The 15,798-nt window shown below is 39.2% G+C and overlaps 1 protein-coding gene across 1 annotated transcript in view; it reads left to right on the top strand.

Annotated features, from left to right (window-relative positions):
• Positions 1 to 15,798, top strand: part of arid5b (AT-rich interaction domain 5B) — a 143,196-nt gene that overhangs the window by 96,709 nt on the left and 30,689 nt on the right. Inside the window, exons 5-8 of the mRNA XM_055175639.2 lie at positions 985 to 1,106; positions 5,892 to 6,102; positions 11,079 to 11,131; positions 12,622 to 12,719. Coding sequence (XP_055031614.2) covers positions 985 to 1,106; positions 5,892 to 6,102; positions 11,079 to 11,131; positions 12,622 to 12,719 — 484 coding nt within the window. The remainder of the gene's footprint in view (positions 1 to 984; positions 1,107 to 5,891; positions 6,103 to 11,078; positions 11,132 to 12,621; positions 12,720 to 15,798) is intronic.

Below are 15,798 nucleotides of genomic sequence, written 5' to 3'. Positions count from 1 at the left end.
CAACATTACACACTAACAAAAGTTTGAAGAATGGGATCAGGAAGAACGTGACCTTTAAACCTCAGTATACATTCAAACCGGTAACAGGCCCATGCCTATTAGTATATAACAAGATGATGTTTGTATACACAGACTTTCGAAATAACACATTGTAGTGTTACAATGACAATAACCCAATACCACTTTATTTATACAGTATGTGTGGACTACCTAGATATCTACATTTGTAAAACAAACAAACAAACAAATATACTGCATACTTTTGTGTACCACAATGTTTGATTTCACCTTGAGTGTGAAAAAATCTATTTTTTTTTTGAGATCCATGAAGTCATGTGACAGTAATATAGGATATGCTATGGTTTATTTAAATAGTATTCAGTATGTAGTGTAGTATATACTGAGTAATAGTGTTAAGTATTAGGCTAATGTTTCATTCCAAACATAGCCAATGTGACCTTGTTATAGTTTTATAATGAAGCCACTGCATCTCTTTCACCCTCCGCTGTTATTCTGAGCCGTGATGATGATGTATTACAGATTTTTTTCACTTGCCCTTCAGTTTGTGTTTGAGGTCTGTGCTTGTTGACACATTCTGTCATACCTCCAACCGCTTTAACATTACCACAGGTTTACTCTTAACATTGTTGCTTGGGGACAGATCTAATCATTTATATCTGTATACTATATAATGACTTCGAACTGATGGTATATTGGACACATGTAACAGTGAGGGACAGGATTTTGACACAGTCTCAGGATAATAATGTCCCACTTATGTCCAAAGTAAAAATATCCATTTCATTGCAATGTAATTCTGTGAAATTGCTCCAGGGATCTCTTGTCACACAAGCTTGGCTTTAGTGTATTTGTGTCTTTGGCAGATACAGCGTGTTTCTGTATTTGTGCCCAAAATATATCGGTGCTCTTTATGGGTCTACTGGGTGTCAGTAGCACCTCTAACTGATGTCCTGATGTCCACAGCACCCAACCTGAAGGGTCGGCCCAGGAAGAAGAGGCTTTCTATCTGCCTGAGACGAGACTCACAAGGGCAGAGCGGCAGTGTTAAAGAGCCCAGCAACGTGGAGAACAAGTCCCCTGTAAAGGTAATGCACCCAATAGGCATTACACTATAGACATAGATGTAGACATTCTGCTCAATAGAGATTATAATATAAATGATTATTAAAATTTTGATAGGAAGTACTCGCACTGTACTTACCTGTACCGAACCGTACCTGACTGCGACTGTCCCTACTTCCAAAGCTGGTCTGCACTCCCACTAGATCTTGACCTGAGTACGCTTACATCATTGTGATGTGATTGTTTTGAAGAAGACCAAAATATATGCGCCTTCTTTCATCAGAGTTAGCACAATGGAGTTCATTGTAATTATAAGTTTGTGGTTTATAAGGTGCGTTTGACTTCGTGTAGCATTGCACAGACCAATTGGCATTACACTAAATTATTACAAGTGTGATTCAACAGCAGACTGCTCCTATTATGCTTTTAAATCTCTCTCTCACGGTTATTTATTGTTATAAACAGATCGGTCTGAATGGCGTTGCATGAAGTTGAGCGCAATTGCGCAATCTAATAAAATTGTTATATTAGAGCCGGGAGGGTTGTAATAACCACCGCACCACCACGGTGGTGCAGCGCCATCATGGTGGTAAAGTGCGACCTGCAATGGTGTGCACGTCACAAACAATGAAAAATATAAAGTACAATCTCACGAGATGTCTTATTGTGGGTTCACACCAGCCGTGTTTGAGGTGTCAAATTCACGTCTACCGCGTCTAGTTTGCCGCTTGAACATTATGAGTTTACTCGCTTCATTCGCGCGTGAAATTCTACTCATCGAGACATTCACGCGGAAATTCGCATCATGGGAGGGGGTTCTGCGACTCCGCTCACTTCCTGTAATCACTACTAGAGCAAACTCCTGATTGGTTAACGTGGCGCATTTTTCTACCAAAGTTCACATTTTTCAACTCGCGCGTTACCCATGGCAACGCTCAATTCACACAAACTAGACGCGCGAATGAGGCAGAATCGCGTCTACCGCGCTAAACGCCTCATTCGTGCCAGAGACCTCCAGACGCGCGTCAACGCATCTTCACATTGACTTACCATTGAAATCACTCGCGCTTGACGCCTCTACCGCGGTTGGTGTGAACGCAGCATTAAATTTCGTGTGAACGCAAACGGGCATCAGACTCAGAGTTATTGCGCTATTCGCAAGAGGAGGCAACTGATATCAAGCAAGATATTTTCTCTTGGTCACTCAAGGTTGCGAAAAAGTATTAATCTGCGCTACCAGTCAGAGGTCTTCTCAGGTCCAGAGAAATGTACCCGAACCAGACGTGCATGAATCATTTTTTTAAAAAGAAAGACACCACCAGTTAGATGGAAATAAACCCCGTGGCCTTGCAACCAATTTGGCCTGCTGCTCTATTTATTTTCATTGGTTAACTGACGACGACACCAAGGTAATCGCTAAAATGTGTGTTCAAAAAACAGCTTTTGGCAAACAGAGAAGGCGCTGGAAAAAGACTCAAAGCACACACGAGAGATAGTTTGGGTCTTCTCGGGTCCGTTCGGCAAAAATACATTTATTTTTATTTACTGGAGACCTGATGACGCTAAAGCCGAAAGTATACTAGGGACGTCCGCGTATACGCGCCATCCGCATGACGTCATTTTCGTCATCAGGAGGGTCCGCGGCCAGCCGCGCGGACCATCCGCGTGCAGCCCAAAATTTGAGACCGCGCAGACAAACAATTATACAAAGGAAATAGACAGCATTTACACATACATTTTTCTTCTTTAATTTTTATTTGTTCCAAGAACAGAAAGCTGTGGAGCATGTTTGTTACCATATTGTTTGATTCCTGTTCTTTGTTGTCTTGTTGTTTGTTCTAAACTGTGTTTGCAACGGTGGATCGGGTACTTTTCTTCACCTATCCTAATGTTTTAATGTACTGTAAATGTCTCCAAATCAGTGCTGCACTGACGGCCTGGTAGAGTAATAATTTGAATAAGAAATCATTTGTATTGCGTATAGTGTCGAACGCGGCCATCCGCGTCTAGCCGCGGGGAGTATACTTGGAAAGCTGCGCGGACGCGTGCGCGCGCGAGCCGGACGTGGACGCGGAAAAAAGGTATACCCCAGCCTTAATGTCATACACATCCCATGTCCGAGTCACACATGAAACTTTTAGACCAAAACCCTCTCATTTCTCGGGTCGGACCTCGGGTTTTCGGATCTAAGTGGACCTGTGAAGACCTCTACAACTAGTACACCATCAGAACACGTTTTCAGCATAGCCGGACATTATAACCCCAATAAGGTTCCTCATTGGAACCAAGTGTTGTTTTAAAGATGGAAGATCTACAATAAACACACACATATGTGCCAATCCGTGGGTGCTCCAGGGTTTGGCTTGAGCACCCCCATCTAAAACCATGTGAAAAATGTGACCGCGCCCCTTTCCTCCTTCTTTTCAAAGCGCTTGCAGGGCGCTCCATAGCGTCTGCCGTTGCTAAGTAACCTAAGCATTGTTTAATGTTGTGACGAGCACCCACCGGCGGAAAAAGAAACCGCCTCCTATGAACACGCACGTTTGTTAAGAAACCAATATCTGATCCTTGTTTACATTTTAATATTTCAAAATATATGTATGCATTATACATAAGCCTATATGCGCACACACACACACACACACACACACTATAACCACCGCACCACCGCAATTAATTGTTGGATTACCATTACGGTGGTACAATACTGCCACGTCATAGCCCTAATTGTTATTTGGGGTCAATTGTGATGCGGTATTGAACCATACTAGAGACCATCTGTTCATGTATACCAGGGTACACTTAAGCTTGCTGCAACCTGGTACAGTAATCACAGTAGTCAAACGAACCAGACTTTGGGGGTCAAACATACTCAGGAGGGTACTGTTTGGTAGGCATAGTTCAATTTTATTTTATTTATATAGCGCTTTTCACAATTGGTAATTGTTTGAAGGCAGATTACATTAATAGAAGCAGTGGAAAACACAGAAAAATTGACAGACAATATAAGTAGCAAAATACAGCGGCTTTGAATAAACTTTACTAGCTAGTGTATTAATAATGTCTCGTATACAAGAGGGGGCTAAGTTAAGCCAGTAGTGTGAGTACATCTATTACGTCTGATCCACTTTTCATCTTTTTCTGGCCCCTTAGACATCATGACATCATCTGACCGATAATTGACCAGGACTGAGTTCATTTTTAAATGCCATTTAAGGCAGGAATTTCTGAAATCTTACACTTACAATAACATGAAAAACCTGTTGACATAATTGCTATTGATGTTACAGTGAAGGTTACCATGATTTATTCATGTACTTATTTGTGTAGGCGTGATGTCACAAAATAATGCTAATGTGACATGTGACCTGCTTTAAATTAACATGATTGCCTTTAAACATGTTTAAATAATCTATTTAAAGTTATTATAAATTGAGAACAAAGGGGAATCTATTTCCCCACTCATATACTTGATGTTTTGTGTAACAGAATGCAGATATTTCAAGCAGAATTATTTAGTTTCAGTAATAAACAATAGGAATGAATGCAAAGGGTTATATTGTTCATTCTCAAATTCCTCGATGATTCAGAACATGCAGTCGCATATTTCAAAAACCATGTTAAACTGTTTCCAGGGGGTTGTGCTTAACTCATGTCAACATAAACTTATTTTTTTTTCATATTAGTTGACACATTCCATTGGCCTTGATAGCTTCTTTTGAAAAATAAGTGCGCTTGATTATCAGGAACAGATGGCCAAACAGACGTGTGTGGGCCAGCTATGACTGCAGTACATGACAGCATGTGGGCCCTGACACTGTAAGACTGACTCTGGAACAGTTCTGAGACACTCACGCCTGGGTCAGAACAGCTATTTTAGGTGTCTGAGCGCTCGTGGTGGTTTCGGGAAAATGCATAACAGCTATTTTTACGTCACATCATTTCTCACAGAACTGAAAACAATCAATGTTACCAGTGGTTCTCTACTGGTAGGTTGTGGGTCACAGGTCTCTTTTGATTGGGTCAGACAGCTAAGAAAATGCAAAGCTAAACTCAAATGATACTCAAAATGTGACATTTCATCCAAAATTCTAGTTTGCGTGCTAAACTGTTTGCTTTAAATGCTTATATCTTCGGGATGCGAATGTCGATTCATACCAAAATGCTTTTTTGCATAGTTGTATCTTACACATGAAAACGTCTCGGGTTACGTATGTAACTCTTGTTTCCAGAGAAGGGAACGAGACGCTGCGACTCCCTTGCCATACTTCCTGCGTCCCTGTAACGCTGTCTTTGGCAATATTTCAGATAGCGATATACTTCCTGGCTCCCACATCACCCTGTCTTTGTTGTTAAGCCTCGCCATTGGTTAAATTTGATATACACATTCAGACGCACTTACCCCTGGAGGCGTCCCCAAAGTGTCACCGCAGTGACGCAGCGCGAGTTCCCTCCAAAGTGAACTGTAACAATTTATCTTAAAAGGTAACACAATGTAACCTTGCTCTGACCTGAAATGTCCCCATATTTAGTCCTTGAATTTTAGGGTGTTGGACCTGGAAAGTCCGTGAAAGGTCCTTGAATATGAAGTTAACTAAGGTGTGGGAACCCTGTAGGTGAGCACGCACTATTATAGCGTGCTGTGTGCATGCTCCTTAACATGGGCGCTAAAAAAACGTGCCGCTAGCGCACTGCTCACACTTGTGGAGTGAAACCGGCGTAAGATCTAAGTGATGAAGCACAACTATTCAACCATTGATGCAGAAGATACTCGGCTGATTCTTATGTTCTTACTGTGTTGTGTTCAGGTGAAGGTGGAATCGAAAGCAGGGGTGTCCAAGACCAGGACAACAAGCAATGGCAACAGCTGTAAAAGGGTCACAGCAGAGGAGAAGCTTCAGGTGGAGACGGCTGAAGAGTGCCGCACAGATGAACAGGCCTTTCTGGTGGCGCTGTACAAGTACATGAAAGAAAGAAAAACGCCCATCGAGAGGATACCGTACTTGGGCTTCAAACAGAGTAAGTGTAGCCTATTTAGTCCTCCGGTTTGTTAGAACTCAGATATTTATATTTAAAATTTTGAAGGATTTTAAACTTTAAAGATCTAGAAAAAGAGCATTTCTTTGAAATAGCAAGTAGGGTTCAGTTACATCACAGCTGTAAACAAGGATTGCCTACTTCTAATTGGTTAGAGGTTGCTTAAGTGGGAGGGACATTTTTTATCTAGAGAACATTTTGCTGGATAAAAGTGTAGAGATATTTTTGTCTGATGTTTTATTTGCATGATACAGCTGCAAATAAGTATTTGAACACCTGAGAAAGTCAATGTTAATATTTGGTACAGTAGCCTTTGTTTGCAATTACAGAGGTCAAACGTTTCCTGTAGTTTTTCACCAGGTTTGCACACAATGCAGGAGGGATTTTGGCCCACTCCTCCACACAGATCTTCTCTAGATCAGTCAGGTTTTTGGCCTGTCGCTGAGAAACACTGAGTTTGAGCTCCCTCCAAAGATTCTCTATTGGGTTTAGGTCTGGAGACTGGCTAGTTTGGTCTCATCTGACCACATGACTTTCTCCCATGACTCCTCTGGATCATCCAAAGTTATTGGCAAACTTAAGACGGGCCTGGACATGTGCTGGTTTAAGCAGGGGAACCTTCCGTGCCATCATGATTTCAAACCATGATGTCTTACCAGCAGTAACCTTGGAAACGGTGGTCCCAGCTCTTTTCAGGTCATTGACCAGCTCCTCCCATTTAGTTCTGGGTTGATTTCTCACCTTTCTTAGGATCACTGAGACCCCACGACGTGAGATCTTGCATGGAGCACCAGTACGAGGGAGATTGACAGTCATGTTTAGCTTCTTCCATTTTCTAATGATTGCTCCAACAGTGGACCTTTTTTCACCAAGCTGCTTGGCAATTTCCCCGTAGCCCTTTCCAGCCTTGTGGAGGTGTACAATTTTGTCTCTAGTGTCTTTGGACAGCTCTTTGGTCTTGGCCATGTTAGTAGTTGGATTCTTACTGATTGTATGGGGTGGACAGGTGTCTTTATGCAGCTAACGACCTCAAACAGGTGCATCTAATTTAGGATAATAAATGGAGTGGAGGTGGACATTTAAAGGCAGACTTACAGGTCTTTGAGGGTCAGAATTCTAGCTGATAGACAGGTGTTCAAATACTTTTTTGCAGCTGTATCATACAAATAAATAGTTAAAAATCATATATTGTGATTTTTGGATTATTTTAGATTATGTCTCTTAAAGTGGACATGCACCTACGATGACAGTTTCAGACCTCTCCATGATTTCTAAGTGGGAGAACTTGCAAAATAGCAGGGTGTTCAAATACTTATTTTCCTCACTGTATATAAGATCTAATTTACAGATGAATAAATGTTTATCTTGTTTGGACTTGGTTTGTAGTCTTTGCTTACAGCCAATAAGAAAACAGGTTCCCCTTGCAGAAGGTCTACTTTTCTTAAAAATGAACTAATAAAAGATATCAAATAAAAAGTGTCACTTGTATAGCAAATAGCCATGTAATAGGTAGGATAATGTACAGCCAGTCAGGTTGTTATTGCAAATAAATCCCTCCAAGGTGCAGCTGTACCTGCTGTACATTATCCCTTACTTAACTGTGATCATTACTTACAGCTGTACACTAAATTATTAATCTCGACTATGTTATTAATCAAACATAAACTTAGAGCAAACGTTAGCAATCATGGGTTGCAACTTATTGCGGGCTGCAACATCACAAATATGCTGGTTCATCTTATGGAGTATATAAAGTGGGAGGAGTTGGATTCAACCTTCCCCCCTGGATGTGCATTGAGGACCATCTCCAAAATTTGAAGTAGTTTGTTTTTAACCTTTTAGGAGTGCACAAGCAAATGGATGGCCTGACCTCAATGCGCATGAATCATCAGGTCAATGCAAGTGCTGCATTTTTAGTAGTGGGACTTTATAATGTTAATTGTGTCACCATGATTGTGAAGAAACATAAAAAACATAAATTTGAGTTAAATTGAATATCTGTTATTTATGAGGATTCGAGGAGAGTTAGCATCCTGCTTTGGATTCATTCGATTAATTTACAAGATTAAGATGCACACACAGTGTAGGAGTCAGTGCATGAGCCATAGCACAAATGTGATGTAGTCACACAAGACACTTTATCATTTAAGCCTTTTTTACCTCATCCGATGCGACATGCGTTTCTTGTAGAGGCTGAATCACACTTCTGTGAAATCAGTATGGATGTGAATCAGTCAGTATTGACGTATCAGTCCAAAACAACTCTATGGCAACTGTTTCAATCATAATTATATAGGTCATTCTGGAAAATCTTTTCCAGTTTGATAAGGATTGCTAAAATGAAAAGGGACATATGACCTAGTTTTGAGATAAGAGCAGCGCAATGCGTCCATAATATCTGTTTTGTTATTAGCCTGTTGGCTATTCATTAATTTCTTGTTGTAAGCATGCTTGCTTTTCTTTATAACACTAATATAGTCCTATAACTTAGTACATTTCTCCAATACCAATTTTACGTTAAAAACTTTTCTCCAATACCAATTATTGGCCAATTATCGGTGCATCTCTAGTGTATACTGTATTATACAGTACTGTAAGTACAGTGTTAGTAAAGTGTGTGTCATTAGATAATAATAAAATCAGAGCAGCTCTCGACCGTAAGTCTAATGCAAATCATTACTATACAGACAAACAGGTCTGTAATAAATACAGCGGCTTTGCATGTATGGAGATCTCTCATTCATTTCTGCTGTCTTATTTATAAACATGCAGCAGCTCTGCTTCATTAATCTGACACTCATTTGTTTAGTTTCATTGTATTGTTTATTCATTATTATTCTGTATAAGGCCTCTGCGTAACATTAGCATTCATGTGGTGAGAATGAAACAGTGGGGGGTGTATCGCTGACAAGCATTTAAAGTCATTTTCAAATCTTATTTGATGTTTATTTGATTGGTAGATTGTGTTTCTGTGGCTATGTTCAGAATTATATAATATCTAGTATATTAAATCGAATTGAATCGAATACTGGTATTTATGATAACACTGTTTGTATGACTCTACTTACAGTATCTGTTTTCATGGTGCCCTAGTTTTCACAGTCTTTTGGTTATGCTGATTATAAGGCCGTCTGTCATAGTCAACACAACAACACTATTGCTTGTATATGTTATATATACAGTAAGCAGGATTCTTGCCAATATTCTTAAAAAGTAACAGTAAGAATAATTGATTTGTATAAGTATTGTTTGTTCAATTCAATGTACATTTTAGATGTGAAGAAATGAAATAGAAATGTTGGGATTTAATGTTATTGATTGCATAAAAAAGTCAAGTGCATTGCATTGTGGGTACACAGTATTCCATGCAGTTTAGAGTATGTGTGTGGATTGGAGCGGTAACAACCCCACCCCAAAGCATCTTATATTCACTCCAGCTCTGCTCCGGGGTTGCTTCTTTTTCCACTCCTTGCTCACTCTCCGCTGCTTATTTGCTCCTCGCTTCATGGCAAAAAATTACTTTAGTACTGTATCACTATGAGGCAAAATTAAATCAATTTCCACACAAAAACATTACATTTAAAAAACTTGAGCACGTGATGGAGCGGTAGTGGAGCGAGTTTTTAGATGTGAAGAAATGAAATCAAAATGTAGATTGAATTGGGCCTTAATATCATTGATTTCATTAAAAATGAAGTCAAGTGCATTGCATTGTGGGTACACAGTATTCCATACAGTCCAGAGAATGTGTGCGGATTGGAGCGGTAACAACCCCTCCCCAAGGCATCATATATTTACTCCAACTCTGCTCCAGGGTTTCTTTATTGTCCACTCCTTGCTTACTCCTCACTGCTTTTTTTGCTCCTCGCTCCATGGCAAAACAATTTACCTAAGTACCGTTTTACTTGAAGGCAAAAGTAAATCAATTTCCAAACAAAAACATTACATTTAAAAAAACTTGTGATGGAGCGGTGGTGGATCGAGTTTTTAGATGTGAAGAAATGAAATAGAAATGTAGATTGAATTGGGCCTTAATGTCATTGATTTAATTAAAAATGAAGTCAAGTGCATGGCATTGTGGGTACACAGTATTCCGTGGAGTTCAGAGTATGTGTGCGGATTGGAGCGGTAACAACCCCCCCAAAAGTATCATATATTCACTCCAGCTCTGCTCCGGGGTTTCTACATTTTCCACTCCTTGCTTACTCCCCGCTACTTATTTGCTCCTCGCTCCATGGCAAATTCGTTTACTTAAGTACTGTTTCACTTGAAGGCAAAATTAAATCAATTTACAAAGAAAAAAAATACATAAAAAAATTGAGTTTGTGATGGAGCGGTAGTGGAGCGAGTTTTTAGATGTGAAGAAATGAAATAGAAATGTAGATTGAATTGGGCATTAGTTTTATTGATTCCAATAAAATAAAGTCAAGTTGTGGGTACACAGTATTCCATGCAGTCCAGAGTATGTGTGCAGATTGGAGCGGTAACAAAATCCCCCCAAAGCATCATATATTCACTCCAGCTCTGCTCCGGGGTTTCTTTATTTTCCACTTCTTGCTTACTCCTTGCTTACCTAAGTGCCATTTCACTTGGAGGCAAAATTAAATCAATTTCCAAACAAAAATGTACATAAAAAAATTTGAGCTTGTGATGGAGCGGTAGTAGAGTGAGAGAAAACACTGACACTCCGACTTAAAATATCCGCTTCTTGCTCATGTCAAAATCACACCGCTCTGCTCTCATCACATACTCTTAAGCATGTTTTCTCTGTTATAAAATGCATATTTTGGCAAAGGTATTTGTGCATCAAAATATTGTAAGACATGTAGAAATTTAGCAGACTATGCACAGCATACAGTACTCATTTCATTCTAAAAATAGTACTGAAGTAGTCTATTCCTAGCATCTTCTTCTTCTCTCCGTTGGGCCTGATCTTTGTTTTTTGTTTTTTCCAACAGTAAATCTCTGGACAATGTTTCAAGCAGCCCAGAAACTGGGAGGATACGAGGTGGTGAGTATTTACTCAGTTTGTTTAAAATCCAGTGCCCTTGGCAGTGTGCATTTTCCTTTGGCTCTCGAAGATTCCTAAAAAACAAACCTTTCTTCAGCCTGCCGTGTAATGTGTGTTTACTAGACTCGGGCCTGGACGCGGAACTCTCTCAGATCCAAATTTGGCCCGGGCGCTCGCAGTTGTTGTAAAATCTACAATTGGAAAACACGTGTAACTCTTTTTGCGGTGGAGGAAATTGGCTGGGGTCTGTTCAGTGCCCATGTTAAGGCTCTTAAGGGACTATTATTGTGCAACAAGCAAACTGCGCAATAAAGGGAATTTGCTTGGCAGCTTATCTGACATCTGCTCTGCTCAAATATGCTGAAAACATTAAAGTTCCTTCTAAGCAACCGGTTTAGCGATGCCGTACACTAAAGATATTTGTCAGTGCTGAAGGGAGACAGCCAAGTGACTTCGGTAAGCACCGAACAGGAAGCCACTTGTTGCTTATTTTTCCTTCAGCATCTGGGGTATTGATACCGCTGCCCGCCTTTCTCAAGCGTACAGTTACGTTTATGTTCATGTGCCGCTACAAAACAAAGCTCTAGGCTTTAAATGTATCTGACATCTGTAATAAAAAACATTGTGCAGGCGGTACGCTGATGTCATTGGAAACATTTACATCGCTCAGAAAGATCAGATTAAACTCCTCTCCCGGGGTCGAACTCTGCTGCGACTGTAGTCCGGACGTGAAACCTACCTCGCACACAATAGCGATTTTTAAACAACCAGCAGTCGAGTGCTATTATGACCGAGGGAGTTTATAGAAAGCAGTGGCGGCCACTGGGGCGAAGTCTGTTCACATGCTGTCAAAACTGCAGGCGGCACATTAAACCCTGTAGGGGACGGCAGATGCCCCCCTTGCAATCAGAAGTAAAGCGCAACTCATGGTCAGCAATGTTTTAATTAAACTTAAATGCAAGGAGTTATAAGTGTACTGTGTGAACGCTTGGTCATTTAATGGAGCGCTGTGGGAATATTGTGCATATTTGTGTGGCAACCAGTGTATAGTGAACACAGTCTCTGCTGACTAAATTACACATGCATTCATTTCCAGCAATTGAAGCATGTGGTTTTCATATGGAATGAATTTTATTGAAAAAAGCTGCCATTAGCTGCGGGAAACAGCCATTAAAAATCTCTTAACCCTCGTACAATGAATGCACTGAAGGTCTCTCATGAATATTAAAGACTGGGTATATGAATTATGTTAATGGAGTATGTGTTTTCTGTTCGTGTACGAGTACATCAATGTCATTTCAAATCTCGGATCTAATGACCTCGCTTGGGACATCATGTGCTGCATGTAATATAATGCTTAAAGGATCTTTTTAATATGGATCAAGTAACCGTAACATTTTCATTACTCCACATAAAGAACGTATTTAAACAATGCGATGTTACTGTATAAGTCCATTTGCTCATTTTTTATATCACGGCTCTTGTTTCAGATCACGGCTCGCCGACAGTGGAAAAATGTATATGATGAACTGGGCGGCAACCCGGGAAGCACCAGCGCCGCCACATGCACGCGCCGGCATTACGAGAGGTTTGTCTTTAATTTCCTCAATAGTATATGTAGGGAGGTGTCCATGATGATTAAGTTCAGTAATGTAAACCATGATTATATTTTGATAAAAAATAATATAGAAATATCAATTTGGTCCATGTATCGCTGGTTCTGTCATCGGCAGGGTTTGAAGGAAAGAAGATAATGTTATTGTATTTGCCCCTAAAACTGTTAAATTTGGCCTTTTAAGGTTAATGTGAGGGATTTAACCAGGCAGGACTTGGCAGGGTTTGTATTCCTGGCAGTTCTCCTGGCAAACGTAGTGCTGAGTCAATAGCCACCAATGATGTATATGATGAATAATAGGTTGCCAAAACCCATTTTATCTTCTTGATCAGACAGGCTGGGATGTGCTGATGTGTTCACTAGGGCTGCAACTAATGATTATTTTCATAATTGATTATTCTGGTGATTTTTCTTTTTCTTTTTTTGATAAGTCGACGAATCGGATAAAAACATAAATATTTACTAGAATTTTCACTTATTGTAGCTAAATAAGGCACTAAATACGTATTCACGTAGAGAAGTGTATTTTTAAAAAAGTGCAAAAGCCACACACTAAATAAATAATAACATGTGCAGTTTTTAAATAGTAAAACATTTTTAAATGTCAAAATATACACAAACAAAACATATCGAGTTTACAGTAATGTGCTGAGGAAATTTTGCCACAGATTAATAAACTCATTGAAATCTGCAACTTTAGACCTTGATGAGTATTAGCATTATTAGTTATGAACAAAATAAATAATCCATATAATATGAAAGTGATATACATGCATTGTTACAGTAATGAAAACCTGAATTTCCCCGTTACTTTAAAACAGATTATTAGTTTGTGGTTTGCTACTATTTTTATGAAAACCCAACAACAATAAAACAAATACAAACGTTCATTTGCGCTTTTGCTTCCGTCATTGTCCTGTCAAGGGTTGCCAGATCCGCGTAACAAAACCATTCAAAATTAGTCCAAAAGCACCCCAATGATTATTCACAGCCCAAATACCAATAACTAATGAAACAAATCATTTCATCTCTAACCCGCAGAAAAACATCAACCTGCTGAAGCAGTTTAAAAGTAGCCCAATTCAAAACTCTGCCTAAGGGCTGAAGACCTGGCAACGCTGGCTTGCTTTTACACAAGCTGGTCGTGCCGTGAGAAGAAGCGCCTGATAAACGTGCAGCTCGTGTTGTATGAAGAAAAGTGCTTTACTTTAATTAAAAGTGCACAGCTTATGCTGTACAGTATGAAGCGGACATGTGTCCACGCTGTCTGACGGTGGTGCAGGAGCATGTGATGTCACAGACCAACTAATCGATTATAAAATTTATTAAAAACGTATTAAAGGTTAAAAACCTTTATATATTAGGCTGGGAATCGTTTAAATGCCACGGCCTACCTGAGCATTGTTTCTGACCATGTCCATCCCTTTATGACCGCCATGTACCCATCCTCTGATGGTTACCTCCAGCAGGATAATGCACCATGTCACAAAGCTCGAATCATTTCAAATTGGTTTCTTGAACATGACAATAAGTTCACAGTACTAATGGCCCACACAGCCATCAGATCTCAACCCAATAGAGCATATATATATATATATATATATTAGTGATGCACCGATGTATCGGCCACCGATATTTATCGGCCGATTTTGTATGAATTTGAAACCATCGGCATATCGGCAATAGCACGAGAAAGGCCGATACCGATTGTTTATTAATTAACTGCATAAAGAAATCCATTATATGTAAAAAAAAAAAAAGAGTTAATGATGTTAATAAAATAAATGCTGAATAGCAAAAACCACCTTTGAAGGTTGTCATGCTGTCTTATTATATTTGTTTTAGCTTAATTTGTGCCTCTCTTATTATATTAGTCAGTTGAATGTTAATTAGATCCAATCCATGTTCAGTAAAAATTATTTGATGCAGAAATAAACTAGCTAATAGACCAACTGTATAGTATTGTATACAAGTGTTTAATATCGGCATCGGTATCGGCCAGAAGTTGTCTATTTAAATCGGAATCGGCCCAAAAAAATCCTATCGGTGCATCCCTAATATATATATATATATATATATATATATATATATATATATATATATATATATATATATATATATATATATATATATATATATATATATATAAATATATAATCGATTATTATCGTTTTATCTCGTCTTCGATGTCGTGGCGCAGGATTGTTGTGCGACACGTTCTGCTCTTTAGATTCAACTCGAGTGACTTTTCATCGAAGTCCTCTAGCAGGTCTGCTGCCAAACTCAGGCCTGACCACAGATGGGAATAAAGATGTTGGATTTTTTTCTCTGTCCGCAAAACAAGCCGAACATGCCTTGATCTCAGTTTTTCTTTCCCTCGCTATTTAGGTTAAACCAAGTTCTTAAAAGATTTCTGTTAAGTACTTCCCGTCTCTTTGAAGGGAAACCAGCTGAACTGACTGTTCAATCTTTCTTGATCTGATAGAGATGACTAATCCCAAACAAAGACTTCGTCTGCGTTTTAACAAGATTTAAACATTTGATCTTTATATAGTTACTTCAGACGTGCTTTTTGAATTATTGCAGAAAACTAGACGATGAAAATAAACATTAAAGTTCACTTATTATGAAAGTGACTAATTTTATACATAATAACATGAGGAATGAGAAACCGAGACTCTTGTCTGTGAAATCCAGGGTGAAGTTTTATAATCTAACAATGAGATTCGTAGCATTTGTAGCAATTATATTACGTGGGATGATTTTAAATCACAAACAGGGTCAAAGTATTACTTTTATATCCATACAGTTCGTTCTTCTGTTGCTAATGATATTTATTTTATTATCCAAGTTGCTTTTGGCTACTATGTATGTTGCAGAGGAAACGAAACAAATGTAGATTACAAATTAGGTCATAAAATATGATATGATATATCAGTAACCTTGAAAAAGACTGCAGCACCGGCCCTCCCTCCTCTGGTTTTTAATTATGTAGGTCAGTGGCTCTGATCAATCTGGCCTTGGTTATTTATTTAATCTTCCTCAACCCCGA

Source organism: Misgurnus anguillicaudatus, chromosome 4 (genome assembly GCF_027580225.2).
Source record: "Misgurnus anguillicaudatus chromosome 4, ASM2758022v2, whole genome shotgun sequence".
Classification (NCBI taxonomy): domain Eukaryota; kingdom Metazoa; phylum Chordata; class Actinopteri; order Cypriniformes; family Cobitidae; genus Misgurnus; species Misgurnus anguillicaudatus.
Note: the sequence above shows the minus strand (reverse complement) of the source record. Positions and strands in the feature narration are given on the sequence as shown.